Source organism: Marmota marmota, unplaced genomic scaffold (assembly GCF_001458135.2).
Source record: "Marmota marmota marmota unplaced genomic scaffold, marMar, whole genome shotgun sequence".
NCBI classification, from domain to species: domain Eukaryota; kingdom Metazoa; phylum Chordata; class Mammalia; order Rodentia; family Sciuridae; genus Marmota; species Marmota marmota.
The window spans coordinates 2009234-2025351 of NW_026000164.1; the positions used below are offsets into that span (position 1 = coordinate 2009234).

The 16118-nt window shown below is 38.7% G+C and overlaps 1 protein-coding gene across 13 annotated transcripts in view; it reads left to right on the forward strand.

Moving 5' to 3' along the window:
• The window catches only part of Kmt2c (lysine methyltransferase 2C), a 255597-nt gene that overhangs the window by 201922 nt on the left and 37557 nt on the right, over nucleotides 1-16118 (forward strand). For 10 of the 13 annotated variants that reach the window (XM_048786668.1, XM_048786672.1, XM_048786664.1 and 7 more), the window contains 11 exons: nucleotides 1572-1676; nucleotides 1999-2046; nucleotides 3098-3226; nucleotides 3405-3437; nucleotides 3529-3648; nucleotides 8501-8633; nucleotides 8870-9084; nucleotides 11128-11201; nucleotides 12495-12677; nucleotides 13015-14916; nucleotides 15348-15640. In XM_048786668.1, the coding sequence (XP_048642625.1) occupies nucleotides 1572-1676; nucleotides 1999-2046; nucleotides 3098-3226; nucleotides 3405-3437; nucleotides 3529-3648; nucleotides 8501-8633; nucleotides 8870-9084; nucleotides 11128-11201; nucleotides 12495-12677; nucleotides 13015-14916; nucleotides 15348-15640 (3235 nt within the window). The remainder of the gene's footprint in view (nucleotides 1-1571; nucleotides 1677-1998; nucleotides 2047-3097; nucleotides 3227-3404; nucleotides 3438-3528; nucleotides 3649-8500; nucleotides 8634-8869; nucleotides 9085-11127; nucleotides 11202-12494; nucleotides 12678-13014; nucleotides 14917-15347; nucleotides 15641-16118) is intronic. The other 3 variants (XM_048786669.1, XM_015493641.2, XM_048786675.1) reach the window with 1 other exon arrangement.

Genomic DNA, 16118 nt, shown 5'->3' on the forward strand with positions numbered 1-16118 from the left:
GTGCATGCCAGGCAAGCACGCTACCATTTGAGCCACATCCCCAGCCCTGAGAGGTGCACCAGAACTGTGTGTGTTTCACAGTGGTGTCTGATCTGGAGGATTACATTTATGCCTCCCCACTTTTTTTTTTTTTTTCAAATGTTTATTTTTTAGATGTAGATGGACACAACACAATGCCTTTATTTTTTATGTGGTGCTGAGGATCGAACCCGGGTCGTGCCCGTTCTAGGTGAGCGTTCCACCGCTGAGCCACAATCCCAGCCCCTTGCCTCCCCACTTTTTATTGCTAAATAAAAACACCCTGGAGATGGATCAAAAATTTCAGATGTTCTTTAACTGAATAACAAATACAATTACTAAAGCTGGCCTAAATAAGAGTTCAAATATTTCCTATTTGATTAAGCCAAAAACACTTAGAATCCTCCTTGACTTTTCATTTTCTTAAATTCCACATCCTATCTGTCCCCAGTTTGTCTGTCTTCAAAATATATCCCAAAGCCAACACTTCTTCCTTCACCTTGTCCGTCACTGCAGCACAGACTTCGTTACCACCCACTGAACCTGCGGCAGGACTCCACCCTTCTAGTATTGCTGACCCTTGCCCCACCCCTGTGTGCAGGGCAGCCCTCCAATAGCTTCCCCTGCACTATAGATAAAGCCCAGTCTTCACATGATCCACCAAACGGCATGATCTTGCACTAGCTGCTGCTTGTTTCCTCCCACTCTTTGCCTTTATTAACTTGAGCACAGGGGGCCTCCTGGGTCAACAGCCCCTCTCTGGCCAGGGCTGGTACAGCTATTTTCCTTGTGCTTGGCAAGTCTTCTACATCTTTGTGCATAGACTCCTTCATTTCCTTGGAGTCTGTGTTCAGTCCTCTCGCTGAACAGCTCTTCCCTGACTGCTGTTTCCACTGCAGCATCCCCACAGCTTATTTTGATCCTTTTTCTCATTACATGGCATCCTTTGCTTATTCTCTGATTCCCTGTGAGAAAGTGAGCCCTTTGAGGGCAGGTCCTTTGCCTTAGTCCCTGCCTCTTGTTCCAGTGGTTGGAACAGTGCTAGATACGTAAACCCCTAGTCTGTTTCTGTTGGTACTGAAGGGGTGCTGGAATCAATGAATGAAGGAGCAGCTTATTGCTCCTTGGCTTATGCTTTGCAAGAAATTTTAAAATAATGAATTTGCCTTTCATGTTTTATTAACCTTTTTTTTCTAGAAGTTATTTTTTTATAGACAACACTGCATAGTGAATTTTTTTGGCTTTGTTTCTTATAGCATTCTATCTCACTTTTATTGCCTACAGGTTTCAAATTTCATTTTGACAATACAGATCAGTCACAAAAAATAGACTAAATTTTTAATATTTTTGTTATTCAAAACTTGATGGCCTTTGGTATGAAAAATCCTTTACTTTAGAAGTAAAAATGGTCACTTTTTTGTCATTCTAGCACTTGCCTCAGCATCTGCTATACTCCAGGTATTAGTAAATGCATACATTGGATAAATTAGGGCATTTTAGAGTTTAATTTCTAGGAAAACATTCAGATTTGAAAACTTGCTTCCTGGATTTAGGTTCTGCTGATGACCCTCTAGCTGATATCTCTGAAGTCTTAAACACAGATGATGACATTCTTGGAATGATCTCAGATGACCTAGCAAAGTCGGTTGATCGTTCAGGTATGTGTCCACACTGTTTGCCTGATTCCTGTCTTGACATGAGGTGTGTGTGGAGCCAGCCAGTCTTCAGCCTATTCCCAGAAACTCAGTGGATTTTGGTGGTTTTGTGTTTGGGCTCTGTCTGGGACCTGGCATTTACTTGGCCTGTCCTGGTTTTCCTGGTTTAAGGGTGCAGCAGGGCAATCTGTTGCCTTTCTGTTGTATCAGGTGCATGGCATGTTGCCTCACAGCCTTGCTGTGTCGGGCCTCTTCTTGTGTTTGCATTTCTTTCACTTCTTGCTCCTCTGGTAACCATCCATTTTATTTGGTTTGGGTCTTATAGGTCTTGATTTATGCACTTTCCAGGTTGACAACTCACCTTTTCCATTTGGTAAGAAACTGAGCAATGGATGACCGCTGACTAGAAGTAGTCTTCTCTTTGTAGTGGTTTCAGCTGAAACAGCCTGTAGGTGCATGCATATTTTAGTCGTGCTAATTCATCACTAATCCACACTTGGCTTTTCCTTTTCTGTGTACAGCTAAAGCATAGTATAGCTATACTGTGCTTTGGATGACTTTCTTAGTAAAATTTTTTAAATGAATGGTTCTATTCTTATTGATAATGTAATTTATAATATTACCCAAATGTTAAAGTTAGTTCTTCATGCAAGATCAGATGGGAGGAGACTAAATTTTTACTTTTAAAGAGTCTATTAGAAAGCATGAAAAAAATACATGAGAGACCACATTATTGTGACTGTTGCTGAAACTACTGATATGTATGAGCTGAGGGATGTTACAGTATTATTAACATAATTTATTTTCAGAATATGACTACAGAATTTTAAAGATAATTTATGATTAAAACTATAAAGGATAATGTTTACTAAACATTAATAGGGAATTTAAAGCTTTCCTCTAATTGATGGTAAAACTTCTCTCCTGTTTCACATATTACATATAGTAATTGGACATTACATTTGATGCCACTATTTTCATGTTAAAGCAGTTATTTGTATAATGACTTCTCCTAGATTCCTGGCTTAATATAGGGTTTAGTTTTGCAGAAATTATATCAAGTTAATATCAGATAAGTTCTTTTGTTCCGCAGGAGGTGTATTTACTTTGAATAAGACTACTTTGGGACTTGGGGTATTGCTCAGTGATAGAGTGCTTGCCTTGCATGCACAAGGCCCAGATTCCAGCCCCAGTATTGGAGAAAAAAAAAAAATCAGGTGGTATCTAAGTTTACAGATATGTTGTACCTGATTTTTATTAATGGATTATACAAATTGATACAAGAATTTCAATTAATTCAGAACTGTAGACTTCATGTATCTGCTTTAGTCATACTATTCTTCAGGAATGCAGAACGGTAGTGCTGTACATTTTGTGTGAATATCCTGAAGTGACCTTTTAATTTGTTTACCTTGCTCTTTTAGATATTGGTCCTATTGCTGATGATCCTTCCTCTTTGCCTCAGCCAAGCATTGGTCAGAGTTCACGACCGTTAAGTGAGGAGCAGCTAGATGGAATCCTCAGTCCTGAGCTAGACAAAATGGTCACAGATGGTAAAATATTTGCCCTACATCTAGGCTTTCTAAAAGACATGAGTAAATATGACTTTCAAAGATTTCTGCATGCTTATGATTTGATTTCTATTTTCATAATTTCTGTATCATTTAAATGATGTTTTGTATCAGTTTAATGAATTAGAAGTTGTTAATATTTCTATTTCTTTTATCCTAGGAGCAATTCTTGGAAAGTTATATAAAATTCCAGGTATTTGTGCTCTGAATTTTCAGCTTATAAGAATGGCATTCCCCATCTACTGGTCTTTTAATCTTATTACTATTGTTACTTTGCCTCTTAGAGCTGGGAGGAAAGGATGTTGAGGACTTGTTCACTGCGGTACTTAGCCCCGTGACCACTCAGCCAGCTCCATTACCACAGCCTCCCCCTGCACCACAGCTCTTGCCAGTACACAATCAGGGTATGTTACAGTTTGCACAAGGATGTTCTGTATCACAGGTACATGTGTATATGTGTGTGCATACATATAAGCAAATTTTGTCCTGTTTTTTAGTGACCACATATACAAATTGATAGAAAACTCACCTCTGTTGTGATGGAAAAAATACTAACTTCTGTCCCATACCTCCCTCCCTCTATAAGTCTGCAGTTTGTTAGGTTTTGGGCTGTGGGGGAGGATGTGTATGGTTCCTGCCCTCTCTCCTTAACCCCTGCCCCAGCTCACTTTCACTCTGGTCATCCCCTACACAGTGGCTGTTCTGTTTGGAGGACCATACCCTACTGTCACCTGGCTGCCTTGTAACCAGTGGTCTGGTTTTGCCTGCACTGTCCTTTACTCAGAGGTTAGCCAGTCACATCTCCACCTCAGCTCCATGCTTTTATAGCTGTAGTGTGCAGCATGATTAGAAATGCCTGTCTGGATCAGTAAGGCTATACCTGTAAGTTGTAAGTGCTTTAAAGATCAAGATTAGGGTCCCATGACTTGCTTATCGCTGTAAACTCTCTCACAGAGCACGTGTTCAGTACAAGTTTTAGAGTAGATCAATGACCTTACTACAAGCCTGTGGACACTAAAATTTCCTGTGGTGTAGAAATTTGCCTATTTTTTGTTTGTTTGGTTTTTGTCAGTTTTCTTTGACCTATCTGTAACTAACCTGCAATATAACATAGGTTTAAGGCTTCAGTTTCCTCCTCTTCTCAGAGAACTGAAATCTGATAGCCTAGAATGAAGATCTGCAGGAATAGATAGGGAGGAAGAGTGCCACAGGCATGAGAACCATTTCTTTAGAAAGGACCTTAGAATTCCACAGACAGGTGCAGTTTCGAAGTTTGAGCTTAAGAACATTTCTCTATTGTCAATGTTTCATGCCTATTTATGCTGAAATAATATGATACCTTTATAAACTCTTATTTTTTTATATAATTGATAAAACATGCAAATAACTTCCCTTTACTACCAATTTTATGTAAACATGAAAAATTCTGTAATTGAAAATGGAATTATATTTGAAAATGTTTCTAACTCTACTGGTTTATATCTACTAATATAAATCCTCCTTGATGTTTACTGGATTAAGCATGTGGTCACCATTGGGTAAAACCCCCACATGGCTCTTGCTTGCTGTAATTATTCCTATGTGATTTTATAATGGTTAGGAATTCTTCAGTACTTCTCAGCATATAAAAACTATTTTTCTTCATGTTTTCTGTAACTTAAACTGATGTGATCTCTAGAATACCTACTTTAAAGACATGTTCCTTAATGAAAGCTGTTAATTATTATGAAAATCACTTCATTTGAAGTACATTCTTGTTTTTAGAAAGGTTTTAAGGAGATGTATTTTTTGGGGGGTGGGGGCTAGCTTCTAATAGGCAATTTAAGAGGAGTAATAAGGCTGCCTACCCTGACAAATGATAACCCTAATGTAGAATTTTTGGTGTACACCTGGCTCATAGAAGAGTGTCATTCAAGAAGAGCCTCAAGAACCACTAAGATGCCAGTGTTTATGTTTGAAAGAATAGTAGTTCTAATTTATGGGTAAAACATGATCAGGTTTTATAAGTGAGACACTTAAGTATTCAAGAAGGGCAGCTTTAACATTTCCCAGAGTGAAGGAAAGGGATAAATGGGCCGTGCTTTATTGGGCACAACTGAAGTATTGATAGCTGTGAAAGCAGGCAGAGGTGGGTTGCCTGTTTCCTCCAGGCTTCTGTGAGCCAATGTAATGCCAGTGTAATGAGACTGCTCAGTCACATGTTTTGGCAAAGTAGGATTGGTGCCAGTATTGGACAAAAACAGTTGTAGTAATGAGTTTATTGTGGTTGGGAGTAAGTTACAGTGTAAGTCTATGTCAAGTTATTGAAATGCTAACAAAAGAAAGGAATAGATACGAGAAAGTAAAGTTAGAATAAATAGAATTATGTTATTGTATGGATGTAAGGTGGAAGGAGAAGGGAGGAAATAAAATGAATTAAACTATACACAAGCCAAGCTGGCCTAGAGGATAATCATGCCCCAACCTGGAAACATGAGAAAGGAACATAAGGAGCATGTGTACTGTAGAAGGTAATGCAGTGCACTGGATTTAGTTTTAGACAGCTTTTAGTTTGGTAAATGTTTGACATTCACCTTGTTGTGTCTTACAGGCAGTTGCAGTTAGAGCTGTAGATGAAAGTGCTATAATCCCCCATGTAGTCTTGCTAGCTGAAGTTGTGTGGGAAGGATGAGATTTTTTTTTTTTTTCAGGGACTATATTGCCAATTGGTACAGAATATTGAGGAACTCTTCTTTTTAATTAAATTTAATGAAGTACTTGCTGAACTTACCTGATTTGTGTTAGGTATGCAATTCTATGATCCTTATCTTTCCCCATTTTGAGGAATAGGTGAAAATGGAAAAAAGTAGAGACTGAGACATTGAATGAGAGTATCTTAGAAATGGTGACAGTAGAGACAGGTTATAAAGTGCAGTGGGTGGATGAGTACAGTTCTTAAAAACTGTTGTCTTGGCAGACTGTGGAAGACTTGGTAGTGCTGGTGGAGTGACTCCAATAGGAGTGTTAAGAAAGCAAGGCAGAGTTCAGTGCACGGATGGTAATCCATGGGGTCAGAAAGTGGAGAGAGAAATTTTCAGGAAGACTGAGAGGTCCCTTTATGTAAAAGTGAAGTGAAGTAACTTTTCAAGTCTTACCATGAGTCATGCCTCAACAGTTTTACTTTTATAAACTAATGTTACTGGAGACCTAGGCCAGAGACCTGACTCAAGATCCTGGTGAATCAGGTTTGTCCACTCTTGCCAAGGTAATCAAATAAAAAAGTAATGATAAAAAGCAAGAAAGGAGCTATAATCAGTGCCTCTGTCCTGGGAAGTAGCTTGTCTTTGGATGTACTGACAGGAGCTCTCATGATTGTGTACGGAAAGGAAGCTGGATGTATGCATGGTCAAAAACTCCCGGTCACACTGTGGCCGGGCTGATCATTACCTCAGGATTATTTAGGCAGGGCCTTATCTATGAAAAAGAAAGTTGCTGTTGCCTAGCAGTAGTTTTAACTCATTACAAGAGATCGATTATACCTTTTTTTCTTGGGATCCAGGGTAAGAAACTATGGGAGGGAAGTGACTCAGAGCAAAAGAGACAGATACAAATTGGAGGCAGATATGCCCAACTTTTCTGCTGCTTTTAGTTATCTCTTGGACATTTGCAGGCCCAATGAAGAGTTGGTGTTTTTAATAAAAGCAGCCTCTATGTCCTTGTTACACTAACAAAGTTGGTTAGGTGCAGTAGATTTGAAGAGGAAAAATGACCACCTCTTAGTTAAATTAATAATGAAAGAAAGATGCTTTGAATTTTACTTTTTTGTGCCCTTGAAACAAATTGTTTAACTCTCTTCTTTTTTTCTTAAATGAGGTACACATAATAACTATTTTATTGGGCTGTTATGAGGGTGTAAAGACACAATAGATGTAAAGCTTTTAGAATAGCTGCTGTTATTAGGGAAATAATAATGTGGTTGTAATAGGTAGTGCTGATGATTAGCCAGCTGCAGGACAGTGATTAACCTTTGGTTATCCTAATTATCAGAAAGGTATTTGTTATTTTTCATTAAATCCTCAGATTCCTTAATGGAACCAACTTCTTGCCAAAATTGAAAAGAGAAGTAGCTTTCTATTTTGAATAAAAAGCAGAAATCTTTACCTTGATTCCTTCTAGCAAACTGTATCATGGAACATTAGTCGTTGTGAAAGCCCTCTAGCATCCAGCTCTGGTGTGCAGTGGAATAAGCCCTGTTGTGAAGGTCCTGGAGACCACCTCCAGCCCTGTCTGTGCTCGGCTTCCATCTCTGCCTGTGTGCACTAGAGCTGAGTTCACACTGAGAGCGCATTGGGCTTTGGAACATCACGTACATGTACACATGTGAGCATTAGACTCTAGGTTTTTCTTTTATCTAATGTTATAGCAACGTGACCAGGCTGGGAGTTCTCTACCACCCCAAAGAATATCATGGTATTTGTGTCACTAGACAGTGAGGTGAGTCTCCTGTAATAGCTCCTCTTACATTCCACCAATTACAGGGGCCATATGTTAGAGTATGTCTCCACAGTTCATCATGTTTAATTGGCATGGCTCTTTTAAAAGTATGTGAAAAGTTTTTTTGTTTGTTGTTGTTGTGTTTTGTTTCATTGCTGGAAAACTGCCCCAGTAAGGACAATTATCTTATTTCCAATAGTTTAGACAAGTAGACCATCATAGTAAATATTGGAGATACACACTTGAGGAGGGTTGTGAAGAAACCCAGGATGGTCTCACAGTTTGCCTAATATCTATTTAGAAAAGAAATAATAATATATTTAAAACTCACGAATGAACTGGAAGATTTAAAAATAGTTTTCAGGGCAGAACTGCAAATAATGAAAATTAAGGCAAAACTGCAATTTGTTTCTCTTGTAAAGTTAACATATACTAATAGTTACTGCCTCCCAGTACATAGATCATCTCAACCCATCAAACAGTAACCCCTTTTCATAAATACAATCCAGTTTTGCTTCAAACAAGTAGAGAAGAATTAAGATTCAAACCCAGGACTGTTGTACTTTGAAACGATTTTTAGTACACTATAATTAGGTGAATACAATTGTAGAGACCATATTTCAAAATGTTATAACCAAGTGACCCTTTAAAGAGTATTATACAGTATAATGTTGTGGGGGGAAACCTACTTTTAAGTAGAATTAAAATTTTTTATTTAGAAGTATTTCAGCTACTTGTTATTTGTGAATGATATGCAAACCGACTTTCCCCCCCTTTTTTAAGATGTGTTTTCACGGATGCCACTCATGAATGGCCTTATTGGACCCAGTCCTCATCTCCCACACAGTTCTTTGCCTCCTGGAAGTGGATTGGGAACTTTCTCTGCTATAGCACAATCCCCTTATGCTGATGCCAGGTACTTAAAAAGTCTTACATGCTATGGAGAATTAAATTATAGTCATTTTAATTGTATCTTAATTGACCTTTTTAAATGCTTGTGTGTGATATTGGTGTATGTGGATTTTGCCAGAAATCATCAAACACATTACTTTTAGCTATTTTGTAATAAATCTTAATTGAAAGTGGTACTGGAGCCTGGAATCAGGAAGTTATTCTTGTTTATGAAGTGAAGGTGTTTATTTTTTTCACCAGGGATAAAAATTCAGCATTTAATCCAATAGCAAGTGATCCTAACAGCTCTTGGACACCATCAGCTCCCCCTGTGGAGGGAGAAAATGACACAATGTCGAATGCCCAGAGGAGTACACTTAAGTGGGAGAAAGAGGAAGCTCTGGGTGAAATGGCAACAGTGGCACCAGTTCTCTACACAAATATTAACTTCCCCAATTTAAAGGAAGAATTCCCTGGTGAGTCACGGACCATTTCTGCCCATTTATTCACCTACATTTTCAAGTATAAGGGTTTCTTCTACAGATGGGAAGCCCCTGCATCTTCACTGCGGTTCATCAGTCTGACTGTCCACAGTATAACGATTCTCTAGATATCTAGGAATGCTTTTGCTTTTTCTTAGTTCCGCGCATTACATTCATTTGCATATTTTCAAACCTTTGTTTCAAGTACTGAAATTATCAGTTTTCTAGTGCCTTGCAGTGCATGCACAAGTCCATATTGTGCAATTCTAAACCAAAAATTTTCCTGGAACGGGAAGTATCCTATAATTCCTAATATTAAGCTAAACTTAATCAGTCACTTTTAAGTTGTTAATATTGAAACTTACTCAGTGTCATCTTCCTTTTGTTTCTCTCCATTCCTTTCTGACCTGTGGGTATCCTGGATCTGTTTGGAAAATCAGAGGAAACAATAGTGCTGTTTTTGAAATTTTGACTAAATGGAGGATGAAATTTTTAGATTAATGAATTGTCAGTTATCGAATACTTGCAAGCAACACTTTTGTATTATTTTGAGTTTATGTTGCCAGATAAACCAGGATTTAAAATTTATTAAAATTCTGTCTTATGATCATTTCCCAGGCATCTTTCAACACTTTGGCTCTTTTAAGTCACTGGGTGCATCTGGATGCATTTTTCTCACAGGGACCCCTGGGCATGTTAGTTGATCTCCCTTTAGTACTGTATTCAATGTACAGAAATAAATCAAATATACTACCCTATCTAACAGTTTAAATCAGTGGTTGAATGCAGTATCTCCATTCTTCAGCTACATTTTATAACCACACTTACATTTGTTGTTCATAGATGAGCAGCTGTTTCTATTAAAACAGTTTGGTCAGCATAAATTGCTCTTAAGGCAGAGCTATAGATTTGTGTTTCTTTTTAGTGATTTTCTTAAAAAAGTTTACTTTGCGATTGAAAAACCTCATAAAATACAAGATAAGGCTGTTGGCCTGTCAGTTGACTTTTGGTTTCATTGGCTTTTTGGAAACTTTTTTGGCCGGGGCAGGGGTGGGGCAGTGCTCACATGGAACCAAGGGCCGTGTGCTTGCTAGGTTCATACTCTGCCAGTGAATTACACAGCTGTATGTAGCCCCTTAATGTGGAGTCCGACTTTTTTGTTTTTATCATTAACTGTTGATCTCACCAATACTTGATTTTATATACCATCAAGGCACTAAATTTTATATAAATTATTTAAAATAATTACTTTTCTATGTTGCTGATGAGGTGGTTATTTATTATGATCATGATCATTTCCTTTAGTTCAAAATGATAGATTTCTGTTTAGTGTAGATTATTTAGAAAACTTTTACTTTGATTCTGAGATAGATAGATAGATATAGATATATAGATATAATACACATACACATATGTTTTTATTTCAGGGAATTTATTATACTTGGTTTAAATTTGACTAGTTGGCCCCTTGAATTAAAAAATTTGCTAACTTTATAAGGCAGATTGCTAATAAGGCAACCCTTCTTTCAGAGAATATTTGTTTGACTTACTATGTGTCAGGAACTTGCTATTTTTTTAAGAACTTACTATAGTAGTACAGTGATCCCTTATTCCAGACATGGGACCAGAAGTGTTTCAGATTTTGAAATATTTGCATATACATAATGAAATTTTCTTGGGAATATCTTTGAGATTGGACCTAAGTCTAAACATAAAATTCATTAATTTTCATCTACACCATATACACATAACCTAAAGGACTTTATACAATATTTAAGTACACCAGTGTTTTGACTATGACTTTTATCACATGAGATCAGGTACAGATCCATTTGTGGTATCATATTAGTCCACAAATAGTTTTGGATTTTGTACCACTTCAGATTTCTGATTTTCAGATAGGGATGTTCAACCTGTACTACGTCTGGAAGATGTGGTCTGAATAAGATTAACTGTCAGCAGTTCATCAATTTCTTTTTGTTACAATACTTTGTAAGCATGCCTCTGAAAAATGTATATTCTGTTCTTTTGTTGCAGACTGGACTACTCGAGTGAAGCAAATTGCTAAGTTGTGGAGAAAAGCAAGCTCTCAGGAGAGAGCTCCATATGTGGTATTTAAAAGAACTAAGTGTTGTGTTCTTTCCGGGCGGGGGGTTGGGCAATACTGGAATTGAACTTCAAGGCCTCACACAAGCTGGGCAAGTGCTCTGCCACAGAGTTGAATCCCCAGTTCATGAGTTAAGTCTTTAAAACACAGCATTTAATCTTTATTTTTGATGTCTTTGCTTAATGAAAAGATTTTCCACTGAAGAAAATGCTTGTTAATACTTGCACAATTAATAGGCAACTTTATTTTGTAGTGATGTCCCAATTCATTATCTCTCTCTCAAGACAGAGTGTGACATTTTTATAAAGTCATGGACAGACCAGGATGAGGAATTTTAGGAGCATGTTTACTTCGTTTCACTTGTTCTCTTTAGCAAAGAGTACTCAATTTGGAGATTGGATTAGTGTGCCTCTGTTTCTTCCACAATAAGTTCTTTTGTTGTTTATTAGGTTTACTAGGGAATCTTTATGCATCTTGAAAGAAACACATTTAGACATCTTTAAGGAGCTTGTGAAACAATGTCTTAGTCAGGAATTGATGAATTTTTAAAAGAGCCAAGTAAGATTGTTAGCCGGAATCAAATCTTTGGCTTTCATTTTAAATAAAACTAAATATTATTGTTTGGGAAAATATATACAATTATTTTCCATTCAATCACCAATGAACATATTTTCAGTTATTTGATTATTTTGCATAGAGTATTTAAAGAACTTATACACATATATACACATATGTAGCATTCACACATATATCCATGTGTTTATTTAATAATGTTCATACACCTGTAAGTGTGTGTATATGTTTTTCTTATTGGATTAGATTAGATTGTTTTACCTTGGATTTAGTAAGGCAATGACAAGATATTTTTAATGTTTCTCTGTAATTTTATGTAATGGTAAGTTTCAAATATACAGATTTTCTATTGTGTGGACCAATTTTCCTTTCCTCTAAATTGATGGACATGTTAATTCTTTCATTTTCTAAGGATATTTAAGAGCATTAGAAAGAAAAATACTAGATTACACCTGGGATCTCTTAGGTTTTTTCAGATAAATAGATAGAAACATCTTAAACTGATAACGAGGACATGTGCTATAAATAGAGAAGGTGGGCTAATGTCCAAAACCTTTCTTAGGAGAGGCTGTAAGTTCTATAGGATAATATTCAACTATTTTTGAGTACTTAACCCAACTTTTTCTTGCTTTTGTATGGTAAAGTTCAGCATAGTTTTATTTTTATTCCTGAGTAACCACATTGACATATACTGGAAAATAACAGTTTTCTCTTTTTGTTAAAGCAAAAAGCTAGAGATAACAGAGCTGCTTTACGTATTAATAAAGTCCAGATGTCTAATGATTCCATGAAAAGGCAGCAGCAGCAAGATTGCATCGATCCCAGCTCTCGCATCGATTCAGATCTTTTTAAAGATCCATTAAAGCAAAGAGAATCAGAACATGAACAGGAATGGAAATTTAGACAGGTATGAGGTTTGGAGATGATTTTCTTTTTTAAATTGCATTTTTGTTCTTTGAGAAGTGAGGTATTCACTTCTTAATAGAACATTTTTACCTTTTTTGGTAAAATATATTTAAATTGATTTGAGAAGTTTATTGAAATGCTATAAATAATAGACTGCCCTAGGCAAAATTGGGAATCCTCTGATGAATAATCATCTCTTCTCTAGGACTATACAGTCTAATATGGAAGCAATCTGGTAGCTATTGACCTCAAACAAATTAATTTTTTATTGCCTTTTCTACCTGTGATAGTTATTTTCTTCTTAACATGTGATTGCTTTTTCTATCTTGTTTTAATAGCAAATGCGTCAGAAAAGTAAGCAGCAAGCTAAGATCGAAGCCACACAAAAATTGGAACAAGTTAAAAATGAGCAACAGCAGCAGCAACAGCAGCAGCAGCAGCAGCAGCAGCAGCAGCTTAGTTCCCAACACCTTCTGGTGCCATCTGGGTCTGATACTCCAAGCAGTGGGGTCCAAAGTCCCTTGACACCTCAGCCTGGCAGTGGAAACATGTCTCCTGCACAGGCATTCCATAAAGACCTGTTCTCAAAACAGCTGCCTGGTATCCCTGCTACCACACCTTCAGATGATGTGTTTGTCAAGCCGCAAGCTCCACCCCCTCCTCCAGCCCCATCTCGGGTACCCATTCAGGAGAGTCTTTCTCAGTCTCAGACTTCTCAGCCACCTTCTCCACAAATGTTTTCTCCTGGGTCTTCTAGCTCCCGACCACCATCTCCATTGGATCCTTATGCAAAAATGGTTGGTACCCCTAGACCCCCTCCTGGGGGCCATAGCTTTCCCAGAAGAAATTCTGTCACACCGGTGGAAAACTCTGTGCCTTTATCATCCGTACCAAGGCCCATTCAGATGAGTGAGACCACAGCCAGTAGGCCACCCCCAGCCAGAGATCTGTGTTCTTCCTCTACAACAATTAGTGACCCCTATGCAAAACCTCCAGACACCCCTAGGCCTTTAATGACAGATCAGTTTCCCAAACCTTTGGGCCCATCCCGGTCTCCTGTAGTTTCAGAACAAACTGCCAGAGGTCCTCCAGCAGGTGGAACCAGTGATCACTTTACTAAACCCTCTCCTAGGGCGGATACGTTTCAAAGACCACGGGTACCTGACCCATATGCACGACCTTTGCTGACACCAACACCACTTGATAGTGGTCCTGGACCTTTTAAGACTCCACTGCACCCTCCTCCATCCTCTCAGGATCCTTGTGGGTCAATGTCCCAGGCATCAAGGCGACTGTCTGTCGACCCTTATGAAAGGCCTGCCTTGACACCAAGACCTGTAGATAATTTTTCTCATAGTCAGTCAAATGATCCATATAGCCAGCCTCCCCTAACTCCACATCCAGCAGTGAATGAATCTTTTCCCCATTCTTCAAGGGCTTTTTCTCAGCCTGGAACCATATCAAGGTCAGCATCTCAGGACCTGTATTCCCAGTCCCCAGGAACTCCACGACCTGTAGATTCTTATTCCCAACCCTCAGGAACTGCTCGGTCCAATGCAGACCCTTATTCTCAACCTCCTGGAACTCCTCGGCCTACCACCATTGACCCATATACTCAGCAGCCACCAACCCCCAGGCCATCTGCACAGACAGAAGTGTTTGTTACACCTGCAGCTAATCAAAGGCACTCTGATCCATATGCTCATCCTCCTGGAACACCAAGACCTGGAATTTCTGTTCCCTACTCTCAGCCACCAGCAACACCAAGACCAAGGACTTCAGAGGGTTATACTAGGTCCTCAGGTACACGACCAGCCCTCATATCAAATCAGGATCCTTTCCTGCAAGCAGCACAACACAGAGCACCAGCCTTACCTGGCCCTTTGGTAAGGCCACCTGATACATGTTCCCAAACACCTAGGCCACCTGGACCTGGCCTTGCAGACTCATTCAGCCGTGTTTCCCCATCTGCTGTTCGCGATCCCTATGATCAACCTCCAATGACTCCAAGGCCTCAGTCTGACTCTTTTGGAACTGGTCAAGTTACTCGTGATGTTGCTGACCAGCCGGGGCCTGGGTCAGAGGGAAGCTTCAGCACATCTGTAGACTCTCCCATGAGTTCCCAGGGCCAGCAGTTCTCTGGTGTCACCCAGGTTGCTGGACCTGCACCAACTTCGGGGGGAACTGACACACAGAACACTGTAAATATGTCTCAAGCAGATGCAGAGAAGCTGAGACAGGTAATCATGGCACACGTTTTCAATGTCTTAAATGTATCTTTTGTGGAAGCCATTCATTTAATCAAATGGTAATTTCTACACAAGTGTTAATTTTATTTAATGTTATTGTTTTTGTAAAATACAAAGAAGAAAACTAAAATTTGTAAAATTAACACCAGTTGAATTAGAGTTAATCGTATCTAATTTCAGTCTTTATGAATTTGTTAAAGAATCTTTTGATATGAAAGCTGAAAGTTTCATGATAGCTGAATGGCAAAAGGAACCAAATGACTAATTTGTTTTTTATAGTGTATCAAGGAATATGTGCTTTTATCAAACTTTGAAACATTTAGACATTTTAAATATTACCATAGCCCCATAATGAAAACATTATGATGTTAAAAACCACTAGTTACTGGAAATCCCAGTGATTTTTGTTTCTTTGCATTTAGCGGCAGAAACTACGTGAAATCATCCTGCAGCAGCAGCAGCAAAAGAAGATTGCTAGTCGACAGGAGAAGGGGCCTCAGGATGCACCTGGAGTGCCTGCCCCGGTGCCCCTTCCTCACTGGCAACCAGAGAGTATCAACCAGGCTTTCACTCGGCCTCCACCCCCCTATCCTGGGAACATTCGATCACCTGTTGTCCCTCCTGTCGGACCTAGATATGCTGTTTTCCCCAAAGATCAGCGTGCGCCCTATCCTCCTGATGTTCCTGGTATGGGGATGAGGCCACATGGATTTAGGTAGTGCTTTTAATTTCCTGCCTGATTTAAATTGCTGTTAGAAGTAACTAGACAAATGGAGTTGGTATTAACCAATAAGCTGTTAACACTTTCTACTTCTTTCTCCCCTCTCACATAAATCAATGTTATTTTCCACAAACGAGAGGTCAGGGACTTTCTCCCTTCTCTAAAATCTCTAAATGGCTTAAGCACAGTCCCTTCATGACTAAGTATTATCTCTAGGACTTACAGCCATATTGATGTAGCTCATCATAGCAGTCAGTATCCCCCAGAATGTAGCTGCTACATGCAGGCAGAACCTTTTTTGATGTGACAAGTGAGGAGACTTGTGCACTCAGCACATTTTTATTCTTTTCATTTCATTTAAGGTGCAAAATATTGGTGGAACAGAGTTCTAAAGAAAGGATGTTTCTCTTTAGGAACTTTTCATGACAAGGTTGGGTTGTAAAGGTAGCAGAAATGAATCATGACCATGTTT